This window comes from Seriola dumerili, unplaced genomic scaffold, assembly GCF_002260705.1.
Source record: "Seriola dumerili isolate Sdu_G_001 unplaced genomic scaffold, Sdu_1.0 BDQW01004927.1, whole genome shotgun sequence".
NCBI classification, from domain to species: domain Eukaryota; kingdom Metazoa; phylum Chordata; class Actinopteri; order Carangiformes; family Carangidae; genus Seriola; species Seriola dumerili.
In genome coordinates, this window is record NW_019179182.1 from 476,973 (window position 1) to 501,429 (window position 24,457).

The window sequence follows — 24,457 nt, forward strand, 5'->3', positions numbered from 1 at the left end:
TCCCATTTGTGATCGATACCTGAGACAGATGTCAATACCGATCATGAACAGGGCTATCAACAAACTTTTTACTCAGCACTCTACTTTACCAACATGATACGACAGTTAGTCACGTGCGCATGTGTGGTGTGTGTGGTGGGATTGTTGCCATGGGAGACCCAGAGGTGAGGGGGAGTGAGAGAAGGGCTAGAATGCGGAATGCCTTCTCTCATTCCCGTCCACAAACACAAACACACACACAGCCACGTCAGAGGCTTTTTATTCACCCTCACTGTTGTGATAGTTGACTTACAGAGAGTTTAAAGTGTATTTGTAATTTAATTAATTTTGTCGAACATTCTAATGTTCAACATCAGTTTGTTGAAATGGTTAGGGTTAGCATTAGGGAAACATGAAGTGTTACAAATACTTTGTAAACTCTGCAGCCAAATCACCCACAGGACCTCTGACTGGTCTGAACAAGAGTTCTGATCCCTAAAACCCTTCACACTACAAAACAGCATATAGAAAACTCCAATGATCTTAAGTGTACATTTGTTCACTTGTGACGACATTCACACACAGTAAACAACCCTTTATAAATGTCTTAACTTCCAAAATCCCCGACTTTCCAAATATTTCAAGATTTTTTCATAAATGTCTTAAATTTTCTTAAAGGTTCCTTGTTTTCCAAAATGTCATAAGTTTTCAAAAATGTCCTAACTTTCTGAAACTCTCCTAATTTCCCATAAAATTTACCAATTTTCTTAAAATGTCCTCACTTTCCAAAAAATTCCTAATTTCCTAAAAATGTATGTAAAAGTTCTTAACCTAACCTAGATCTAATCTTCCATCTTTGATTCAAGTGTTGCACGCTTGAATTAAGATGAACTAACCAGTGTGGCTTTTGAGTTTATATTTACTGGAAAAGTTTATCTGCAAGATATAGACATAGTAACACGTTTTGGTGTACAGTCTTTTCTCTTTTTGCTTGGCGGACTGGCATTACAATGAGTTATATTGCCTTTATGCAAACTCAGAACAAACGTCTTACAACTGAATGGATAACGCTACACAAAATATCACTGTGACTCCTTGTCCATATCACTGTGATTACATTGGGGCACAAGTATAAAAACACCTAAACACAGTGCACGAGGTTCTACACGACTGTTAAATTAGCTTTCGCTGCTAACATTTAGCTTAATCGCTGATCTATCACGGATAACACAAATTTATAAACTATAAACATACAAATGGGGTGAACGGCCAACGTTCCCAATTCTCTACAACCTGTGGACTTAATACTACAACCGGTGTCAATTTCTTAGCTGTTTTTTATTCTTACTTACCTGCAAGATTTAGACATATTACATCGTTACACCGTTTTGTGTACAGTCTTTTCTCTTTTTGCTCGGCGCACTGCATTACAATGAGTGGCCCGGCCATTTTTTCCTTCTGCGCTAGACCTGGTCACTTTAGGTGACTACTCCTCTTGGGGTGTAATAGAGGAAGAACTTCTCTTAAAGTATATGTCTTCTTATGGGAAACTGGAGCACCGATTATCTTGTGACAACTACAGAAAACAATACCATTTTTAATAACCTGAACATTATGATGAATAAAGTGTTATAATTAAATAAGATATTATGGGGGTGGCTTATTTTCTCCATATAACACTTTTTGCCTTATCACGTAAACAGTTAACAGTTAACAGTAACAGATAATTTCTAAAAAATGTCCCATTTTTTCACTTTCCTAAAATGTTTCTAAAATAGTCCTCTCTCTCAAGGTAACACTAAGAGAAGACAAAAGCACTGCCGTGGTAATAGGTTTACTCCCCCTGGAGGTACATTGACTAATCAATAATCATTATATTTCATATTAACAATTATATTTCATCAGTGATCAGTAACAATATAAACTACACATACTGGAATAATAATGCATTTAAGTACAGACTAAAAGGCTTGAGGTCACAAAAGGAACCGATTTTTGACATTTAACAATCAAAACACAATGTGCAGTAGGTCTCATAACAAAGAGAACATATTGATCCATCTCTGCATCTCTGTCCACTCAACAAATTCCTCCCCCGGCTGACATGAATATTGTTAGTGTCATACAAATACTGTTAATGTTAAGTGAAAATTTAAATAAAAACTGAATAAGCTGGTTTCTGTAACAGTGAACCATGATTGTCTGAGACACAGCCAACTCTTGTAAGAAGCACTGTGTTTTGTGTTTATGATCAAGTTTTTATGTCAAACCACAACTGTCCATTAATTCATTAGGAAAACTATGAGGCTATAAATGACTGCTTGTTAATGATTTCTTCACAGATTACTCTTATGTAGTGCAGCATCATTATGTAGATGAACAGGAAATGCAATTTAACATAGGGCCATAAGTTAAATGGCTGCTAAAACTAAAAAAGTAAAAACTGAGATAAATTCATATGATTTGAACTGGGAGCTGAAATCTTCACGACAGGACATGTTTAATGTCAAAGAGAGGACTGGTTCCTGTTAGTCAGACGTGAGATAAGATGTGAAGGGGTTACTGTATATGTATGTTGCATGAAACAAGAAGAGTATTCTCACAGCCATTAGATATTTAGATAGATAGAAGATAGATAGATAGATAGATAGATAGATAGATTAGATAGATAGATAGATAGATAGATAGATAGATAGATAGATAGATAGATAGTGTTGGGACTCGTCAACCCCTAGGGTGTCACCAAACAAAACCAGATCTCCTTCTTGGTTCTCTCTCTTGCCTCTCTCTCTCTCTTCTCTCCTGAGCTTGCTCGTCAAAGGGCAAAAAAGCCCCAGCCCAGGTCAGCTCTGCTACTGAGAAACTAGCTCTCTCGCCGGCCCCTCATAGCAGCAGCCAAACACTCTTGTCCTCAACAGCAGCAACCTGCTTCGGATTAACTGAGACTGAACCAAGTCTCTTCGGAATCAGCAGCACAACACAAGGCAGCCAGCTGATTTTCCAAGCAACAGGAGTCACAGCAGAGTTAGTGTGGAACAGCTATCTCTGTGAGAGAACAAAGGAGATAACAGCAAAGCAACACAGCCAGATAGGACTTCAACTGCACCAGGAAGCCACCCAACTCACTGGACTTCACAACAACACTGAAAGGACTTCTTTGTTTGTTCCAAGGACTGGGTACGTTAACTGACTGGGATATACACTCTCACAGCACAGCACAGCACAGCACAGCACAGCACAGCACAGCACAGCACAGCAAGCACAGCACAGCACAGCACAGCACAGCACAGCAGCAGAAGTGTTAACTTTGTTAATGTACTTATTGATTAATATCTTGTCATAGGTAATGTTTGCTTAGGTTGTGTCAGGTACTCAGGAAACAGAAAAAATAAACAAAAAACAAAAATCAAAATTGGTGGAATGGATCATTTCTGGTCCTTCAGCTGGTTGGAGAGCCAGTCCGGCCCTCAATCAGGTACTCGTATGTTCACACACACATAGTAGTACGTCTCAGTTCTAGAACCTGCATGAAGCTAACTCCCTCTAACCTGGTACCTTTAGATTACATGAGCTAGGCTAACAAAGAAACTCACACTCCTTACCACACAACAGGTGGTCTCAGTGCCATTTTGAGTAGTTTCTTTGTTTACCAACATCTTGTGTAGTCTTCTTTGTTCAGGTCATGTGGTCATAGTGACCACTTTGGAATCGGCCATCTTGCCTTTGTTTGTGTCCCACAGACACACACATACACCTACCACACACACACACAATACACACACCTGTATATACTAGATTAGACATTGTGTTTTTTACTCTGCTCCATTGTAAATAAATGTCTTTTAAGTATACACTGGTGTGTTTAATGTTGCACAACATGAATATTGCCAACCTCTACTTTGTAGAATTCCAATCCTTCAACTTTAACTTACTGTTGATATGGTAATTTGGTTATAGTTAGTAAGCTAATTATTAATCAGAGTTCCAGATTAATGGTAATAGATCGAGACTGAAACAATATTGGTATTTTGCCTATTATTTTAGGCTGGTGCCTGAGGACTTTAATTAATTTTAAGGTTATTATTTAATATTAATATTTTTTATATGAATATTTTTCTTAATTTATGATAGCCAATAAATTAATAGACAACCGAAATCCTACATATTTGGTGTCCAGCTTATGAGGCAGAGCTCAGACCAACAATAGATAGATAGATAGATTAGATAGATAGATAGATAGATAGATAGATACTTTATTTAACTCCTATGGGAAATTAATGTGTCATTAACTCATTGCTGATAATAATAATAACAGTTAATAATAAACAAAACAACAATAATTAAATTAGTCTGCTTCTTTGGCTGAGTTGTTGTATAGTGTGATGGCAGTGGACAAAGAGATCTCTGAACCTCTCTGTCTGCAGCACAGTGAGATGACACATTTGCTGCACCTGTAGCTGCTTCTCTGTCCTGCCAGAATGTATTGGAGAGAATGGTTGGTATTGTCAAGATGGCCTCCATTGGGGGGGGGGGGGGGGGGGGGGGAGGGGGGGGGGGGGGGGGTTAAATGCACTTGAAAAAATCAAAGAACATAATCCTACTGTAACCACCTGGTCATCAAAGTAAGAATGGGCCAGGTGGAGCATGTAAAGAACGGTGTAGGCGAACTGTAGGGGTCTAGACATGTTTAACCTGTGGCCTCAGAAAGCAGAGATGTGTGACGTGAGGGCCACTGGTCTGTAGTCATTATCTCGGCCGGTCCGTCCTACTTTAGGTAACTGAACAAGACGTGATGTTTTCGCACAGGACCAGGACCCTCCTGTTGTGGTCTAAGTTGAATCTCCTGGAGAGGCTAAGCCAGCTGGCTGCCACAGTCCTTAACAGCCATGGACACAACACCATCTGGACTGCTGATTTTCCAGGAATGTAGCCTCTTGAGCTCTGCCCTCACCTCCTCTGCTGTAAAGGACAGGGACTTGATCCCAGTGTGGAGGGAGTTACAGCTGCAGTGTCAGGTTGTAAAGGAGATGCCGTCGGAGAAGCGCAGCTGAAGAAGTGGGAGAGAGAACAGCTGAGGCTGTGTCAAACTTGAATTCACTGCCTTGTCCACAACATCACAAGGGTCTCGATGTTACTGGTGATCCAGGGTTGTTGTTTGGAAAGCAGTGTACAGTCCTTGCTGGTATTACAGTGTCCACACAGAAGTTAATGTAGTCTGTGGTACATTCAACCATTCTATTAAGGCCAAGTCCTTGCTGTTATCATTTCCTGTGACTCCAACAGTACATTCCAATCTGTGCACTCAAAACAGTCCTTTAAAGAGACTCACTGGCTCCGGGGGCCAGTGAGCGGGTAGTTGCAGCCTGCCTCAGTACATAGGGTTTGTAGAAAGGCTGAAGAAAAAACAGATTGTAATCTGATCTGCCAAGTGGTGGTAAGAGCTGAAGCAGTGTCACCTCCTTGACAACAAATCAAGTGTATTATTTTCCTTGTGGGACAGGCAATTATACTGAATGAAGTCAGTCAGCGTGAGAGGTTGAGAGTTTTAAAATCCCCTGTATTGGCAATTGAATCATCAGGGTGCTAAGTCTGTACTCTGCAGCCAAGTCTCGTGAATGACTCACACACGACTACAGGCTCTGCTTGACGTTGTTGAATATAACAACAATGGCGACTTAGGGATATGGCACTTGAAGAAATTTCCTTATTTGGATAAATCGGGAAAATTAACGATCATTATCGATTCATTCTTTAATTTTTTATATTACATCTAATACTAAAGGAAAGTGTCTTTTTCCTCAACTAAATTCTTTATTCCAAGAAGAAGAAATTATAGTCCCAACAGACAATCCTCTTAAAGCAATGCAGTGTAAAGTTTAATGTTTACTATTAAACATAAAAAAAAAGATAATGCAGCGTCCTAAGCAGCGGAGCCTGAGGCTTGAGCAACCTCTCACAAGTAACAAGCAAAGCTACGGCGCTTATACATGGCATTACAGTGTTTACAATGAGCTTTGTTATTTTTTAGCTCGAAATTTTCAACACCGATTACGCCTTTGCTCCCCTTCATGTTTAACTGGGATGCTATACAGCAAGCCTGCACACCAGCAGCGAGTTATTTATTTTTCCTCTGTTGAAAATTTAAATTGTGTCCCCGGCTGTTGCTGCCATGTAGTGAAATTCATTGCATTGCTTCAAACACACTACACAACACAACTTTGTTGATACATGTAGATTGATCAGATTCGCACGTGATCGGACAAAATTCTTTAATGATCAATTAATCCGATAATCGATTAATCAATGTCCACCTCTAGTGGTGAGATGTAGAGAAACTAGCCTTGGTACATAGTACAGTCTAAGCCAAACTGCCAAACAGTTTCGATATCCGACAGCAGATCTTCTCCTTCAACATGTGAGCAGGGGGCTGCACATATCTTTTGTTCACAACAGAACTAGTCACCAACCTTTATTTTTTCAATGCTCTGGCGTCTCTGTCTGCTCGTACTCATGAAGCCTAAATCACAAGTGGTTAGTCTTGTGTTTACCAGTACGACTGTGTACAACACCCGACCATTGGAGACTTACCACTCCGGTAGCTCCGACTGGGTACGACAGACAGAGACGCCTAAGAGGCAATTGGAAAAAATAAAGGTGTGACTAGTTCTGCTTGTGATCAAAGATGGTGCAGCCCTCTCCACAGTGAAGGAGAAGATCTGCTGTCGGGATATCGACTGTTGGCAGGTTGTCTTAGACCTGTACTATGTACCAAGGCAGTTCTGCTCACATCGTCACCACTAGGGTGGACCATGATAATACGATGATCGATAATTGATCATTAAGAATTTGTCGACTCCACGTGAATCTGATCAATCTTAACATGTATCAACAAAAGTTGGTTGTGTAGTGTGTCTTGAAGCCAATGCAATGAATTTCACTACATGGCAGCAACCGACCGGGGGACACATATTTAAATTATTCAACAGAGAAAAATAATACTCAGCTGCTGGTGTGCACGGCTTGGCTGTAGGCATCCAGGTAAACATAAGGGAGCAAGGAGCGTAATCGTGGTGTTGGAAAATTCGAGCTAAAAAATAACAAAGCTCATTGTAAACACTGTAATGCCTGTAATAAGCGCCGTAGCTTTGGCTTGTTACTTGGTGAAGAGGTTTGCTCAAGCCTCAGGCTCCGCTGGCCATTAGGAGCGCTGCATATCTTTTTTGTTATGTTTAATAGTTAAACAATTAAACTTTAACTGCATTGTTTAAGAGGATTGCTGTTGGACTTATAATTTCTTCTTGGAAATAAAGATTTCATTGAGGAGAAAAAGACACTTTCTCTTAGTATTAGATGTAATATATAAAAAATTAAGAATGAATCGATAATGTGATCGTTAATTTTCCCGATTATCCAATAAGGAAAATTTCTTCAAGTGTCCTATCCCTAGTGCCATTCGTTGTTTATATTCAACAACCGCAAGCAGAGCCTGTAGTCGTGTGTGACCGTCATTCAACGAGACTGCTGCAGATAGCAGACTTAGCACCCTAGATGATTATTGCAATATCAAGGGATTTTAAACTCTCACCTCTCACCTGACTGACTTCATTCAGTATAAATGCCTGTCCCACAAGGAAATAATACACTTGATTTTGTTGTCAAGGAGGGCTGACACTGCTTCAGCTCTACCACCACTCCTGGGCAGATCAGATTACAATAATGTTTTTTCTTCAGCCTTTTTACAAACCACTATTACTAAGGCAGGTGCAAACTACCCCTCACTGGCCCCCGGAGGCCAGTGAGTCTCTAAAGGACTGTTTGAGTGCACAGATTGGATGTACTGTTGAGTCACAGGGAAAATGATAACAGCAAGGACCTTGGCCTTAATAGAATGGTTGAATGTACCACAGAATACATTAACTTCTGTGTGGACACTGTAATACCAGCAAGGACTGTATCACTGCTTTTCCAAACAACAAACCCTGATCACGAGTAACATCGAGACACCTTGTGATGTTGTGGACAAGGCCAGTGAATTCCAAGGTTTGACACAGCCTAACAGCTGTTTCTCTCTTCCACTGCTTAGCTTGCAGCTTCTGGCACCGACTGCATCCCTCCTTATACAACTACACTGCGAGCTGTAACTCCCTCCACACTGGGATCAAGTCTCCTGTCCTTTACAGCAGAGGAGGTGAGGCAGAGCCTCATAGAGGCTAGCATCCTGGAAAATCAAGCAGGTCCAAGATGGTGTGTTGTTCCAATGGCTTGTTAAAGGTACTCGTCAGCACCAGCTGGCTTGCCTCTCCAGAGTGATTCTTCAACTTAAACCACAAAACAGGGATGGGTCCTGGTCCTGTGGAAAACATCAACGTCTTGTTCCATTTAAATTGTTATTTTAAATACCTAAAGTAAGGTTACGACGCCGAGATAAATGACTAAGACCAGTGGCCCTCACGTCACAATCTCGTTGCTGTTCTGAGGCCACAGGTTAAACTGATCTAGACCCCTACAGTTCGCCTACACCGTTCTTTTAATGCTCCACCTGGGCCCATTCTTACTTGGATGATGCCAGCGTGGTTTACATAAGGCATTAATGTTCTTTTTGAATGTTTTTCAAAGTGCATTAACCCCCCCCCACCCCCCCCCCCCCTCCCCGCACATGGGGAGGCCACTTGGACAATACCAACCATTCTCTCCAATACATTCTGGCAGGACAGAGAAGCAGCTACAGGTGCAGCAAATGTGTCATCTCACTGTGCTGCAGAACAGAGAGGTTCAGGAGATCCTTTGTTCCCACTGCCATCACACTATACAACAACTCAGCCAAAGGAAGCAGACTAATTTAATTATTGTTGTTTGTTTATTATTAACTGTTATTATTATTATCAGCAATGAGTTAATGGACACATTAATTTCCCATAGGAGTTAAATAAAGTATCTATCTATCTATCTATCTATCTATCTATCTATCTATCTATCTATTGTTGGGTCTGAGCTCTGCCTCATAAGCTGGACACCAAATATGTAGGATTTTCGGTTGTCTATTAATTTATTGGCTATCATAAATTAAGAAAAATATTCATATTAAAAAATATTAATATTAAATAATAACCTTAAAATTAATTAAAGTCCTCAGGCACCAGCCTAAAATAATAGGCAAAATAGCCAATATTGTTTCAGTCTCGATCTATTACCATTAATCTGGAACTCTGATTAATAATTAGCTTACTAACTATAACCAAATTACCATATCAACAGTAAGTTAAAGTTGAAGGATTGGAATTCTACAAAGTAGAGGTTGGCAATATTCATGCTTGTGCAACATTAAACACACCAGTAGTTATACTTAAAGACATTTATTTACAATGGAGCAGAGTAAAAACACAATGTCTAATCTAGTATATACAGGTGTGTGTATGTGTGTGTGTGTGTGTAGGTGTATGTGTGTGTCTGTGGGGACACAAACAAAGGCAAGATGGCCGATTCAAAGTGGTCACTATGACCACATGACCTGAACAAAGAAGACTACACAAGATGTTGGTAAACAAAGAAACTACTCAAAATGGCCACTGAGACCACCTGTTGTGTGTAAGGAAGGTGTGAGTTTCTTTGTTAGCCTAGCTCATGTAATCTAAAGGTACCAGGTTAGAGGGAGGTTAGCTTCATGCAGGTTCTAGAACTGAGACGTACTACTATGTGTGTGTGAACATACGAGTACCTGATTGAGGGCCTGGACTGGCTCTCCAACCAGCTGAAGGACCAGAAATGATCCATTCCACCAATTTTGATTTTTGTTTTTTGTTTATTTTTTCTGTTTCCTGAGTACCTGACACAACCTAAGCAAACATTACCTATGACAAGATATTAATCAATAAGTACATTAACAAAGTTAACACTTCTGCTGCTGTGCTGTGCTGTGCTGTGCTGTGCTGTGCTGTGCTGTGCTGTGCTGTGCTGTGCTGTGCTGTGCTGTGCTGTGCTGTGCTGTGCTGTGCTGTGCTGTGCTGTGCTGTGAGAGGTTAGTCCCAGTCAGTTAACGTTACCCAGTCCTTGGAACAAACAAAGAAGTCCTTTCCAGTGTTGTTGTGAAGTCCAGTGAGTTGGGTGGCTTCCTGGTGCAGTGAAGTCCTATCTGGCTGTGTTGCTTTGCTGTTATCTCCTTTGTTCTCCTCACAGAGATAGCTGTTCCACACTAACTCTGCTGTGACTCCTGTTGCTTGGAAAATCAGCTTGCTGGCCTTGTGTTGTAGCTGGTGATTCCGAAGAGAACTTGGTTCAGTCTCAGTTAATCCGAAGCAGGTTGCTGCTGTTGAGGACAAGAGTGTTTGGCTGCTGCTATGAGCGGGCCGGCGAGAGAGCTAGTTTCTCAGGTAGCAGAGCTGACCTGGGCTGGGGCTTTTTTGCCCTTTGACGAGCAAGCTCAGGAGAGAAGAGAGAAGAGAGAGGCAAGAGAGAGAACCAAGAAGGAGATCTGGTTTTGTTTGGTGACACCCTAGGGGTTGACGAGTCCCAACACTATCTATCTATCTATCTATCTATCTATCTATCTATCTATCTATCTATCTATCTATCTATCTATCTATCTATCTATCTATCTATCTATCTAAATATCTAATGGCTGTGAGAATACTCTTCTTGTTCATGTCAACATACATATACAGTAACCCCTTCACATCTTATCTCACGTCTGACTAACAGGAACCAGTCCTCTCTCTTGACATTAAACATGTCCTGTCGTGAAGATTTCAGCTCCCAGGTTCAAATCATATGAATTTATCTCAGTTTTTACTTTTTTAGTTTTTAGCAGGCCATTTAACTTATGGCCCTATGTTAGAATTGCATTTCCTGTTCATCTACATAGATGATGCTGCACTACATAAGAGTAATCTGTGAAGAAATCATAACAAGCAGTCATTTATAGCCTCATAGTTTTCCTAATGAATTAATGGACAGTTGTGGTTTGACATAAAAACTTGATCATAACACACAAACACAGTGCTTCTTACAAGAGTTGGCTGGTGTCTCAGACAATCATGGTTCACTGTTACAGAAACCAGCTTATTCAGTTTTTATTTAAATTTTCACTTAACATTAACAGTATTTGTATGACACTAACAATAGTTCATGTCACCGGGGGAGGAATTTGTTGAGTGGACAGAGATGCAGAGATGGATCAATATGTCTCTTTGTTATGAGACCTACTGCACATTGTGTTTTGATTGTTAAATGTCAAAAATCGGTTCCTTTTGTGACCTCAAGCCTTTTAGTCTGTACTTAAATGCATATTGATTTCCAGTATGTGGTAGTTTATATTGTTACTGATCACATGATGAAATATAATTGTTAATGAAATATAATGATTATTGATTAGTCAATGTACCTCCAGGGGGGAGTAAACCTATTACCACGGCAGTGCTTTTGTCTTCTCTTAGTGTTACCTTGAGAGAGAGGACTATTTTAGAAACATTTTAGGAAAGTGAAAAAATGGGGACATTTTTAGAAAATTATCTGTTTACTGTTAACTGTTAACTGTTTACGTGAGTAAGGGCAAAAGTGTTATATGGAGGAAAATAAGCCACCCCCATAATATCTTATTTAATTATAACACTTTATTTCATCATAATGTTCAGGTTATTAAAAGGTATTGTTTTCTGTAGTTGTCACAAGATAATCGGTGCTCCAGTTTCCCATAAGAAGACATAGTACTTTAAGAGAAGTTCTTCCTCTATTACACCACAAGAGGGAGTAGTCACCTAAAGTGACCAGGTCTAGCAGAGGAAAAAATGGCCGGGCCACTCATTGTAATGCAGTGCGCCGAGCAAAAGAGAAAAGACTGTACACAAAACGTGTAACGATGTAATATGTCTAAATCTTGCAGGTAAGTAAGAATAAAACAGCTAAGAAATTGACACCGGTTGTAGTATTAAGTCCACAGGGTTGTAGAGAATGTGGGAACGTTGGCCGTTCACCCCCATTTTGTATGTTTATAGTATATTTGTTGTTATCCGTGTAGATCAGCGATTAAGCTAAATGTTAGCAGCGAAAGCTAATTTAACAGTCGTGTAGAAACCTCGTGGCACTGTGTTTAGGTGTTTTTATACTTGTGCCCAATTGTAATCACAGTGATATGAGACAAGGAGTCACAGTGATATTTTGTGTAGCGTTATCCATTCAGTTGTAAGACGTTTGTTCTGAGTTTGCATAAAGGCAATATAACTCATTGTAATGCAGTCCGCCAAGCAAAAGAGAAAAGACTGTACACAAAACGTGTGTACTATGTCTATATCTTGCAGATAAACTTTTCCAGTAAAATATAAACTCAAAAGCCACACTGGTTAGTTCATCTTAATTCAAGCGTGCAACACTTGAATCAAAGATGAAGATTAGATCTAGGTTAGGTTAAGAACTTTTTACATACATTTTTAGGAAATTAGGAATTTTTTGGAAAGTGAGGACATTTTAAGAAAATTGGTAAATTTTATGGGAAATTAGGAGAGTTTCAGAAAGTTAGGACATTTTTGAAAACTTATGACATTTTTGGAAAACAAGGAACCTTTAAGAAAATTTAAGACATTTATGAAAAATCTTGAAATATTTGGAAAGTCGGGAGGATTTTGGGAAGTTAAGACATTTTATAAAGGGTTGTTTACTTGTGTGTGAATGTCGTCACAAGTGAACAAGATGTACACTTAAGATCATTGGAGTTTTCTATATGCTGTTTTGTAGTGTGAAGGGTTTTAGGGATCAGAACTCTTGTCTCAGACCAGTCAGAGGTCCTGTGGGGTGATTTGGCTGCAGAGTTTACAAAGTATTTGTAACACTTCATGTTTCCCTAATGCTAACCCTAACCATTTCAACAAACTGATGTTGAACATTAGAATGTTCGACAAAGATTAATTAAATTACAAATACACTTTAAACTCTCTGTAAGTCAACTATCACAACAGTGAGGGGTGAATAAAAGCCTCTGACGTGGCTGTGTGTGTGTTTGTGTTCTGTGGACGGGGAATGAGAGAAGGGCATTCCTGCATTCTAGCCCTTCTCTCACTCCCCCTCACCTCTGGGTCTCCCATGGCAACAATCCCACCACACACACACACATGCGCACGTGACTAACTGTCGTATCATGTTGGTAAAGTAGAGTGCTGAGTAAAAAGTTTGTTGATAGGCCCTGTTCAGATCGGTATTGACATCTGTCTCAGGTGATCCGATCACAAATGGACAGCTCTAAATTCAGGTGTGAACCCACCCAAGATGAATTGAGGATGCATTTGATATCTGATTACTCAGACCACATTCAGAGGTAGTCTGGATTACCACATTCTTTTAGCAGTATGAACGCAAATGCGTTTGGCCACATTGAAGGAGAGCCTACTCCACTGATGTCATCTGACACAGTCTGATTAGTCCCAACACAGTTTTATTTTGAACAGAAAATATTTTACTATTTTAACTGGATAAAACCTTACTTCACTGCAAGCCCTGTGCGCAGCGCATTACTTTGCTTAACCCATCCATGCCCCATTCGCTTTCTTGCTTGGTCTCTCTCACTTTCTCACTCACACATACACAGGCACATTGGGAACAGAACCATCAGTCAATTGGCTAAAATAACATCACATACCTGTTTATTTGTCATTCCCGATTAATTTCTATAAAGAGGGAAGTGAGATCCGATCACAAGTGGTCAATGGAGACGCATGTGGAGAGATTTTTTAAAGCCGGCTGTGAACTGATGTACTTAGACCTGTCCACTTGTGACTAAAGATGCATGTTAATACCAGGTCTGAACAGGGCCTGAGTGATCAGATCTCAAATGCATCCTCAATCCGTTCACACCTGAACTTACAGCTGTCCACTTTCTGATCACCCGAGATGGACGTCAATACCAGGTTTGAACAGGGTCTCTCTCTCACACTCTTAAGCCCCTTTTCCACTGGTCGAAAAACCTTTTCTTCATTTTAGTTATCTCCTGACTTCTCACCTGGTGAAATCAAAATATTTACAGCACTGTTATTATTTATAAATAAATACCTGCAAAGCTAATGACATTCTCATCAGTCACAGCTGTACTTTGTGTTAGGTGGTAATTAGGAAATGTTAACATGCTAACACACAAGATGGTGCTGCTAAACGTCAGCATGTTGGCAATGTGGTTATGTGCATGTTTGTATGCTGATGTTAGCTTTAAGCTTAAATCAGAGATGTCTGAAGTTGTGTGATGATTTATTTTATGAGTCTTCCTAGTAAAAACTTAAATTTATTTCTGTCTCTTTCTCTCAGTGCTTCGACTACTGACCTGTCTGGTGGCTTTGACTCCGGTGGCAGCTCTCTGAGGAAGAGTCCGGACCAGTACAGCTCTAGGGGCAGCATGGAGAGCCTGGACCCTCCCCAGTCCTCCCAGCTTCACTCCGGAACTCAGCACCACCACCTACTTGGCCACCACACCTACAGTGGGCCCCACCCCACCTACTCCTCCTGCCACCAGCTGTCCTCTGCCAGGTTCAGATACTGTCTTTAAGTCTGTGAAGTACAGAGATAGTTCCAGGAAGTGGTTGGCTTAGGTTAGCAAGGAGACTGGAAGCGTGTGGAAACTGCTAGCCTAGCTCCATCAAAAATACAAAAAGATGATTTATATGATGTATCTTGTTTATTCAACAGCTGTAGAAACAGAAAGAACTCATTCTGGCTTTAGCAGCAGTTAGCGTTTAAGCTATCTGTTGACCAGCTGCAAGTGCAATGACTACACGCAGCATCTCAAAAGTCCTGTCCTCATACTATGGTTACCAGTTTTGAAGGGACTCCTAGGTCTACTGTTTGGTCAGACCTGGACATGATTGCCCTTTCTGAGGAGAGACAATGGAAAGATCATGAGAGCCTTATTGTGCACTATGAAAATCAGGGGTATTTTTACCCTCACCAAACATGATGCCACAGTCACTGTGTCACTGTGTGTGGTTCTTTTGAAAGTATAATACAGTTTGAATAGCCACATCATAGTGTATCTCAGACTGTCTTTTTGCTATACTATATTCACCTCAATGACAGTTGATACAACTGAAACATTTGCTCAGTTAACTAAAAAAATATGTTGACTATCTGTAAGTATGACCACTCTTTTAATGAACTAGTCAATGACAACCTTATGATGTGGAAATAAATCTCTTGTTGTGTTCCAGATCCTCAAACAGCATCGACCACCTCCACAGCAAACGAGACTCTGCCTATTCCTCCTTCTCCACCAGTTCCAGTATCCCAGAGTACCTTGCCTCCACACCCTCCTTCAGCCCAGAGCGCTCCTATTCACTAGAGACCGTCCCTCAGAGAGGAGGGGGAAGTGGTGAGATGCAGCAGGCTGACATCCATTACATCCGGACAGTTTACGATGCCCAGCAGGGCCTATCTCAAGAGCATGAGCTAAATTCCACCTCTGCTGCGTTGCTACACAACTGCGATTCCCGAGGTGGGGGTGGGGCAAGGGCCGGGCTGAGCCAAGATGTGCAAGGTAAAGTTTCTGTTTCAGGATTGGTTTTGAGGTAATGTAATTGCAGTGTGATGAGATCACTGTCTTTCTTTGCACTATTGATTCCAGGTTCATTAGGTGGGGTCTGTTACCGTGGAAGCAGCAGCGGCAGCAGCAGTGGCAGCAGCGGTGGTGGTGTGCCAGCTTCAAACAGACACAGTGTCGGTCCAATATGGAGCCCGGCAGCTACCCGCAGCTCCTATGAAAGCTTGAAGGGGGTGCCAGCTCCACCAAGGCGCAGCGACAGCTACGCAGCCATCAGGAACCACGAAAGACCAAACTCTTGGTCCAGTCTGGAGCATGCCCGGTCACTACGGTGAGTAGGATCTGTCATATCAGGGTGAATCTTGATTTTCATCCAAAAGTATGTGACAGTGATAATGAAATAATACATACAATTTACTGTATGTAAGAAAATCTGAACCCCTCATTTATCAAGGATTTGCATGGTGTTCTTCTTAAAGAAATTAGCTACTAATTTGTTAGAATAACTAGGTGTGCAAATTTTAGTAGCAACTATAGTGTGGCCAATAGTCTGAGACCAAGCTGTATGGAATCGATTAATGAAAAACCCTCTATTGTAAAATATATAGTGAAAGAGAGGGTTGCATGAAGTGATGAGATACAAAATAGTATGGTAAGGTGTAGCAGAGGAGTAAGGTACAGTAAGATGGAGTATATTTCAAATATTGTTGTGAAATATGCTGTTCTGAAATTAAATGTTTTTCATCTAATATAATGTATTTTATTCAGGTCTCTGCAGAAAGGTTCCTGGCATCACTCAAGTGGCCCTGTGGCCTCAGGTGCAGGTATATTTTAATTCTTTAACCATGTGTTCACTCATTTTAAGAACAGTCAACATAAACCATTTAATTAAAGCTCTACCATTGGTGCAGAAGACATTCCTAAAAAGCTGAAAATAAATCGATACAGGAAAGATCATAGACTAACAACACTTTTTTTTACTTTTGCCGATAAGAAAAACTTTCTTAGGGGACACCTAGTGCAAGTTATTTGATCATTAATCCTCTGCATTATTCTTACAACCATCACTGCTGTGTTTCCAGCTAAAGGCTCATATGGCACAGAGTGTCAGCTCCATACAGTGATAGAGAAGAGTCCAGAGAGCAGCCCCACCACAAAACCCCGGCAGGGCGGAGGCTTTCCCCAGCCCCTTTCACCTCCTGAACCCTCTACTGGACCTGGAGGCCCCACCACCCAGCCCGGCTGGCTCATTTTTCCCACGGGTGTGTACCCTGTCCCCCAGCCTGAGCCCCACTACGCACAGATGCCCAGCTCCAACCCTGGGGCAGGTTCCTCTGCAGTCTACCCCGCCCTTGCCAAGGAAAGCAGCCGACAGCAGCACCAGGGGCTGCAGGGATTTGGAGGGAAGGATGAAGGAGGGACAGGAGGTCACAAGGATGGAAAGATATCAGTTACAGAAAATGGACACCAAAATAACATTTCTACTTCACCATACCTGCACTCCCCGACATCTGCCTCTTCACAGCTCAGGACTCAAGCACACGAGGCAGACAGGTAATGATTAGATTTTTTAAAGATCTTTTCTATGGATATTTCAATACTTCAGCCACTCACGTCCAAGTGGCTGGCTTTTCTCACTGTAGTTAGTTGAAGTCGGGGACTTCACAGAAGTATGAGAAAAGTTAGTTACAATAAATTCCAAGTGTCCCAGTGTCATAGTGAAAAAAGTGTCAAACTGTCCACAGAAACTCACTTCACCTCTATAGCATATTCCAATTTTGGTATAAGTATGTTCCGACAGTCATGTTTTTGCCAACTTCATCCTCATCTACTCAAGATGTCATTTTGTGATATGGGGCTGTAAAAATTATCTATGGGGATGGATAGGTGCCACCCATTCATTAGCCATACCCGCTTATACTTGACAGGCGAGAGGAGGAGTACACCCTGGACAAGTCACAAGTCTATCACAGGACTGACATATAAAGACAAACAACCCTTCACACTCACATTTACACCTATGGGCATTTTGAGTTGCCAATTAACCTAGCCTAGGGGAGGAGGCCGGATGAAACCCATGCAGGCATGGGGAGAACATGCTGGCCGGCAGATTTAAAAATTGTTCATATTGGCCCGTAATGTTAACTCAGTCTTTTACTTTTATCAGGCCTCAACAGGAAGAGTCTCACCATGGACACTACAAATCCCACATGAAAATTGCTGGAGGGCGATCAGAGGGTCAGACAGGGTCCCAAAGACCCAACCACCAGGAACCTCACAGTCAGAGCTTCCAAGGGTCCTATACTCATAAAAGCCAGGGACCCCACAGCCATGCATTCCAGGAACAAAACCACGGTTTCCATATTCCCCACATCCAATCCACCCGTGGACCCAGGCCCCTATCATCACACGAGTGGAGGGACCCCTACACACCTGTCCAGTCCAGGGGAGACAGGAGCAGGTAAGGAGGGATGAGTATTATGTGATCCATGTGCGCTGAAATAATTTCTGTCTATGTCTGCATGGCATGTTGAGATAACAGATTCTGTCTCTGTCACTGTGAAACTCCTTCAACATGCAATCAATGTTGTGAATTCAAACAAGCTAATTAATGTGGTTTATGTTTCTTTGTTTGAATTAGTCTGTGTGATAAATGTATAAGTGTATATGTTTATTTTGAAGTATAAGGAACAGGAAGTAGCCTGTCGTGGCTTTATCGCTAGTTACATGATGATGTTATGAAGTTGAGACATCTGCTGTAAGAGCCCGTTTTGTTTACGTTGTTCTTGAAAAACTGCACCATACTGGCAAGTAAAATGTTCACGTTTCACACTTGGTTTGTTCATTACTCGAAGCTCCCACTACACAACAATCAGCAACTTCTCAAAAATTGGTCATGTGTGGCTCATTAAGTGGGTTTGTGAAGCTGTAGAATGATCATCTGCTCTGAAAAACACATGGCTGAAGCTCTTCCTTTTCCTTCTTGATGAACTTAGAGTGTTGTGAGCCTGTAAAGACCTTTGAGACCTGTATGTGATACTGGGCTATACAAATAAGCTTGACCTTACTTGACTTCATGGTATAGTAAAGCAGGTCAAAGTCACTCAACCAGTCAAAGTCTTTCAGTAGGTCAGCATCTCTCAACCAGTCAGGTTGCTTCAACATGGTCTAAAGGAGGCCTCTTTGCAGGAAATAAAGGCATGGTAAAAGATTGTGACAGCCAATCTAATTTAACAAATTTCTGTATAAAAGCAGCTTCCTGATTGTGAATGGCTGGTAAGTTCATCCAGTTGTTGGTTGGACTGAAGACTGATGTCTTCTTTTATCCCTCCCTATCTTTTACATTTTGTCCTCCATTTTCCTCTCCTCCCTCCCTCCTTCCCTTCAGATCACTGGACCAGACCAGCATTCATTCAGACCCAGTGGTGTTCTCCAGGCCCACCCAGGGACAAGTATTACCTACCCACTTATCAGTACACCCTCAGCCTCAGGCTCCACCCACCTCCGATTCCCAGACTTCTCCCTGTCACCTAAGTGAATCAGCAGCTCTGCAGTACCAGCACTGGGATCACAGAGAACGAGGCAAAGACAGAGAACACCCACTTACCCGTTTGGAGATCGCCCTTGCTGAGGTCCAGCAATGCACCATCTCTGACAGTGCTGTCTCTGCCAGTAACCATGGCAACAGTAGCCTAGCTGATGGCAGCCAGGGGCCTGCCCGTAGCCTGTCTGTCTTGGAGAAAGTGAGTCGTTTTGAGCGCCAGGAACGTGCCGGAAAACTGCGTTGTCACAGCATAAACAACGCACACAACAAAGCCACTCAACTGAGGGTAACTCCAAGCACACTTAAAATCTGTAATCACCACGTTTATTTCCCCGAGAAGCTTTTCAAAGCCCACAATGAGCTCTCTCACTTAACACAGAAATGGCTGTGACTCTGCTTCACTGTTTAATGTTTTCTGATGTTGAATCAGATGAGTGAGAAAGGCCACAGCACCCCCTGTGGAGCAGATGACCTGAGAAACATGCTGGAGAAAAGCACCAATGGGACTAAAGCCCACAGAACTCTGAGCTACAGAGGAGGGAGCAGTGACCACATGAAATACAGGTAAAGGGCTGCAGATAACTGTTACAAATATAGCTAAAAATGTTACACTGCATCAGATCTCTATAATCCCAAAAAATGTCTTCAAAATTAATATATTTATCACAATTCCGGCCTATGGACACATTTGCATTCACTTAACTCCCTATCAAAAGGCAGCTATATTTGTGTGTGGTTTAGGACCCCAACAGATCCCAGTTCAGCTCTCCAAAGGAGTCGCAGCAGCTTCCAGCTGGATGAATCCAGTGACAGCAGCAAAGACTTCCCCCAGAGACAAGACATGCAGGAGATGCTAGGCTCCATGCAGGACACATCCTCCAACAGGTCAGACTCCTTTAGTAGTTTAGAGTAGTCCAACAAGAGTCTTCCCCCTACATCAGAGTGTTTCAGCAGGTCAGAGTCCTTCAGCGAGTCAGAGTCCTTCCTCAGATCATAGTAGCTCAGCAAGTTAGAGTACTCCAACAGATTAGAGTTCAACCTTTCGACAGCTCAGTGTGCTGAGTCTCTCTGAGCTATCCTGACATTGTAAACTTGTCTCTAATCAGATCTTACAGGGAATCTTTGAAAGACGCCCAGTCAAAGGTCCTGCGGTCCACCTCCTTCAGACGGAGAGACCTCAGCTCCTCAGTCAGCCCTCCTCCTGCAGCTCCTCCTCCTGTGTCCTCCCCCAGCAGCCATCAGCCTCCACCTGTCCCTGCCAAGCTTTACTCTCTGGAGAAAAAAGGCCCCAAAACTATGCCAAAACCACAGGGCATCATCATAACAGCAAAGTCGCCACCACTGGTCACTTCCCCTCACACCCCGAAGGAGCGACATGTGGTTAGCCCGGAGATTCGAGGCACGAGCCCCCCAGCTCTCCCCAGCGTCCCGCCAGTGGGACCTCCTGCTCTGATTCGGATTTGCGGCCGCAAGCGTCTGGCGGCAGACCAAAAGAAGCGCTCGTACTCGGAGCCAGAAAACATGAATGAGGTTGGGGTTTCAGACACTGAGACTGCTGCTCTCTTCAGGCGTGGAGGAGGTAAATAAGAAAACACTACAAAAGCAGATTGAAAACAGTTGTTGCACTACACCCTTTTCTACCCTGATGGTAACCAAACTCTCTCAATAACGAACACAAGATCTTCAAATAACCAGGTCAATATTGTGAATGGCACTGATTAGTTTTTGCCATCATATGATTCAGGGGAACCTACCCTTTCTGGTGCTGTGTGAAGTCACCATCTTGCATTACCATATTTGAGAATCTCATGGTTCAGACACAATTTAAAGCTTGTTTCCATCATAAATGGTTCAAAAGGTATTTAATGTTTTGTAGAACATGTGCATGTGTATTATCAATGCTATGCTCAGTTTGTAAGGGTTAAGCTTTAGCTCTGAGCTCACTAAGGCTTAGTTTTGGGAGAATCAGGCTTTGTATTGAACCTAAATACTTTTCGAGTACTGGCCGAAATGCATCTTTAGCACCAAGTTTTGAAGAGCATGATGCTAATGTCAAAGGCCAGGAAAGATTTTTAGTGTTGTATACATTTTGGTCAAGAATTCACACGCTAATTAACTACAACTGAAGTGGTTGGATGAGGCATATAACCATGAGGTGGTACTTCTAAAAGATAAATGAATATGGAAAAAAATTAAACTTGTATGGTGGGTTTGCATCACAGAAACACTTGGGGATGTTGACAGTTCTGGCCACCACTGAGCTTCTATTTGGAAGTTGTTCACAAAATAAATTAGCTTGATAAGAATGTCGGTGTTGTGATTGATCAGTATCTAGTATGGAACATGGGAAATGTACGTGGCTAAACGTGGGCAAAAACCCTGATCTCCCTGTCTGTCAGAGACCAGTGTGGCAGACCGGCGGAAGATGTTTGAACTTGCAGCAAGTTGTGTCAGGGGTGGGCCTACCCAGAACGCCACGTCAAGGCCTGACCTACGACAGCTTCAGCACGATGCTCTTGCAGAGTACTTGGAGAGGAAGAGAGGTATAAAGAGAGATGAGGGAGGAAAGAGGAGTGGACCAAGGCCTCGCAGTGCTTATCTACAACCTGAGAACAGCAACCATACAGGTGGGTGGAGGGAGGGAGTAATAAAGTATGTGGATAGACAGAAGAAAAACAGTGAGTGAGAGTGGATGAAGGATAGACATCAGATAAAGCAAATATTCAATTGAGAGACTGAGAGAGAAATAGGTAAATTAATCGGATCATTGCTTTCTCTGTCCTCTTTACCCCCCTACTCTCCTTCCTTCCTTCTATCTCCAGCCTCCTCCTGTTACTCAGAAACCCTCAGCCTCTCCTCTGCCTCCAGCCTGCTTTCCCTCCAGGACTCTGGCTCAGAAAGAAACTTCTATTGGGAGAGGCGTCTCTGCTCCACTCTTCCTTCTGGAGTCAACCTGCGCAACCTCCAGTCCAACATGTTCTACCCGGGTAGGGTGACAACTCCAAGGCCTCCAGCGCACCCACCACACAGGTAACCAAAACCCGACATCTGCTGCAACTAACTCTTCTTGCCATACTGATGGTGTGACTTCAGGATTGCAGTGTCAGGCTGTCAGTCAGTCACAACTTCAGTTCAGACCAAAATATCTCGATAACGTGGATTGCCACAGAGTTTGATACATTCATGTTCACCACCTGATGAATTATAATAACAAGATGATAATTTAAATATAATTATATTAACATTTACATTTTAATGTGAAGTTCAACTATTACATCATTATTAAAATTTAATAATTATGGTTTTTCCTGGTTTCTATTCCCAGTGCTCCTCCTGGCTCCCCTCCTGAGATCCAGGTCAAGATCCTCCAGGGTCACACCCCAGAAGCAGGTCTCAGCAGACGCAGTCAATCTTTGAGCAGAGACCCAGGCCTGCCACACCAGCAGCAGGATGCAGAGTCTCAACTCAGCCTGGGACTGTCCAAGCAGCTGAATGGGGCTCTGCAGAGGGCATGGTCTGATCAGAGCTCTGGGAAATCGACATCTGCTGAGGATCTCCTGGAACGATCTGAGGAGACACAGATGAGTCTGCAACACTACCGCTCCTGCTCTTCCCCAGCTGTGGAAACACTAAACCAGGTAACACTGGGCTCACATTTTAATTGCAATTATTGCAGCCCACAGTCACAGAATTTACTGTGGGTTTTCTGAAAAAATGTAGTTTATGCCTTTTGTGTTATTTGTAGGAATGTGTACGTCAGTAGGAGAACTATCATATACTAATGAAATTACATAATCAGAAGATGAAATTAGTTATAATGTATATGTTTATAATGTTTCAACTTTGGCGTCCATGATTAAACATTATATAATGATCAAAAATGCTAAATTTAGCTTACAATTGTGAGATGACTTTCCAGAGTAGTATAAAAAACCACTGCTGTGGTGTCTTCAAATTCACTTATCTATCTTTTATCTTTCAACTTGGTGCACTCTGTTTTTATGTAACTTTCTAAAACTAATGATCCAACATTCACAGCCACTCCACACCATGACTGGCCAACTGTTAACTCTCTTTCTAGCTCTTGTTGCATTTGTTACCCAACCATAGCCGTGTTTCCACCGCAGGAACTTTCCCCAGGAACCAAGAACCTTTTGAGGAACTATTTTGACCGCAGTAACCAGGATCTAAATTAATTCTGGGGTTAATTGATCGACCCCCAAAAAAGTCCCTGGTCGGGGGGTAGTACTTTCCAAAGGTTCAGGAACTTTGGGGGGGTGTGTTCTGCAGTGCTGAAAATTTCTGACTGGTCGAGTACTCGTTGCATTGTATTTCACCCGCCATGTTTAAAAGTCTGCAGCGAGCAAACACATTTTCCACAGACCAAAACAGGTCCAGGAGAAGGTAAAAAAACTGAAACAGGACTTCAAAAAGATAAAGGACCACAACAACCGGAGTGGCTAGGGTTGACACTCGTCATGTAAAATGTGGGATCGTCCTGTATTTGAAAATAAAATGCTCCTTCCTGTATTGAATATATATGGGACGCAATTTGTCCTGTATTTTCGTTCATTTTGTATCCTCCAAGTGCTGTGAATAATGTAATGTCAAGTAATAATTTTGCATAATCTTCCCGGGACTTTAGGCTGCGGTGGAAACGCAAACAACAATGGGCCACAGAAACCTTTTAGTTCCTGAAGAAAAGTACCCAGAACTTAAAGTTCCGAGTACTTCCTGGTATGGCAATAGCCATGAGAGAACAAATCATGCTCCTCCTTTACTTTTGAAAAATGCAAGTTCAGAGTTCAGGAAAGGCAGTATGATGGCAATGAAAATAACTGTCCAATCAGAGTTGAGCATGTACAGTAAATTGCATGCTCAACACTAAACACACCTGCAACTTTCAGGCTTGTGAACATGTGCTGACCGATAAATCATATTTTCATCGTCATAACAATATGAACATGTGCAACAACACATCATAAAAGACTGAGAGATGAATTAGACAAAAATGTATTTACACATGCAATGCAGACAGTGCCTGAGCTAAATGAGCTGGGAAAAAATACTTTGTTTAGTGTCAGGCTGCTGCCTCTCTCTCACACAACACAGCGACAGCACAGAGGCGGCGGTGGAGACCAGTGAGGAGTAAACTTTTTACCGGAGCTGACAACATCTACGGTCGTAGCTCTGTGAGTGTAATCACATCCTTTGTGAATAAAAAAGCAATCAGCGTCCTTCATCAAACCACCTGTTCAACAAGATTTAAACATGTAGAAAGCTGCATTTTCAACTTCTCCCATACACCGCGGTTTGTTTTACATGAGCGCAGCGCGCTAACATTAAGCTAATCGTGAACTGTTATGAACAAGTTAAAAGGAACGTTTTCTGTGTGTAGACTGCAGCTTCATTTGCCACAAACATTTGTT

General features: G+C 42.0%; 1 protein-coding gene across 1 annotated transcript in view; it reads left to right on the plus strand.

Annotated features, from left to right (window-relative positions):
• LOC111239831 (protein Shroom3-like) overlaps positions 1-24,457 on the plus strand; it is a 60,078-nt gene that overhangs the window by 21,351 nt on the left and 14,270 nt on the right. The window contains exons 3-15 of the mRNA XM_022769747.1: positions 14,260-14,478; positions 15,156-15,481; positions 15,578-15,815; positions 16,253-16,308; positions 16,567-17,038; positions 17,652-17,945; positions 18,873-19,314; positions 19,459-19,592; positions 19,770-19,913; positions 20,135-20,607; positions 21,428-21,655; positions 21,851-22,058; positions 22,354-22,666. Coding sequence (XP_022625468.1) covers positions 14,260-14,478; positions 15,156-15,481; positions 15,578-15,815; positions 16,253-16,308; positions 16,567-17,038; positions 17,652-17,945; positions 18,873-19,314; positions 19,459-19,592; positions 19,770-19,913; positions 20,135-20,607; positions 21,428-21,655; positions 21,851-22,058; positions 22,354-22,666 — 3,547 coding nt within the window. The remainder of the gene's footprint in view (positions 1-14,259; positions 14,479-15,155; positions 15,482-15,577; positions 15,816-16,252; positions 16,309-16,566; positions 17,039-17,651; positions 17,946-18,872; positions 19,315-19,458; positions 19,593-19,769; positions 19,914-20,134; positions 20,608-21,427; positions 21,656-21,850; positions 22,059-22,353; positions 22,667-24,457) is intronic.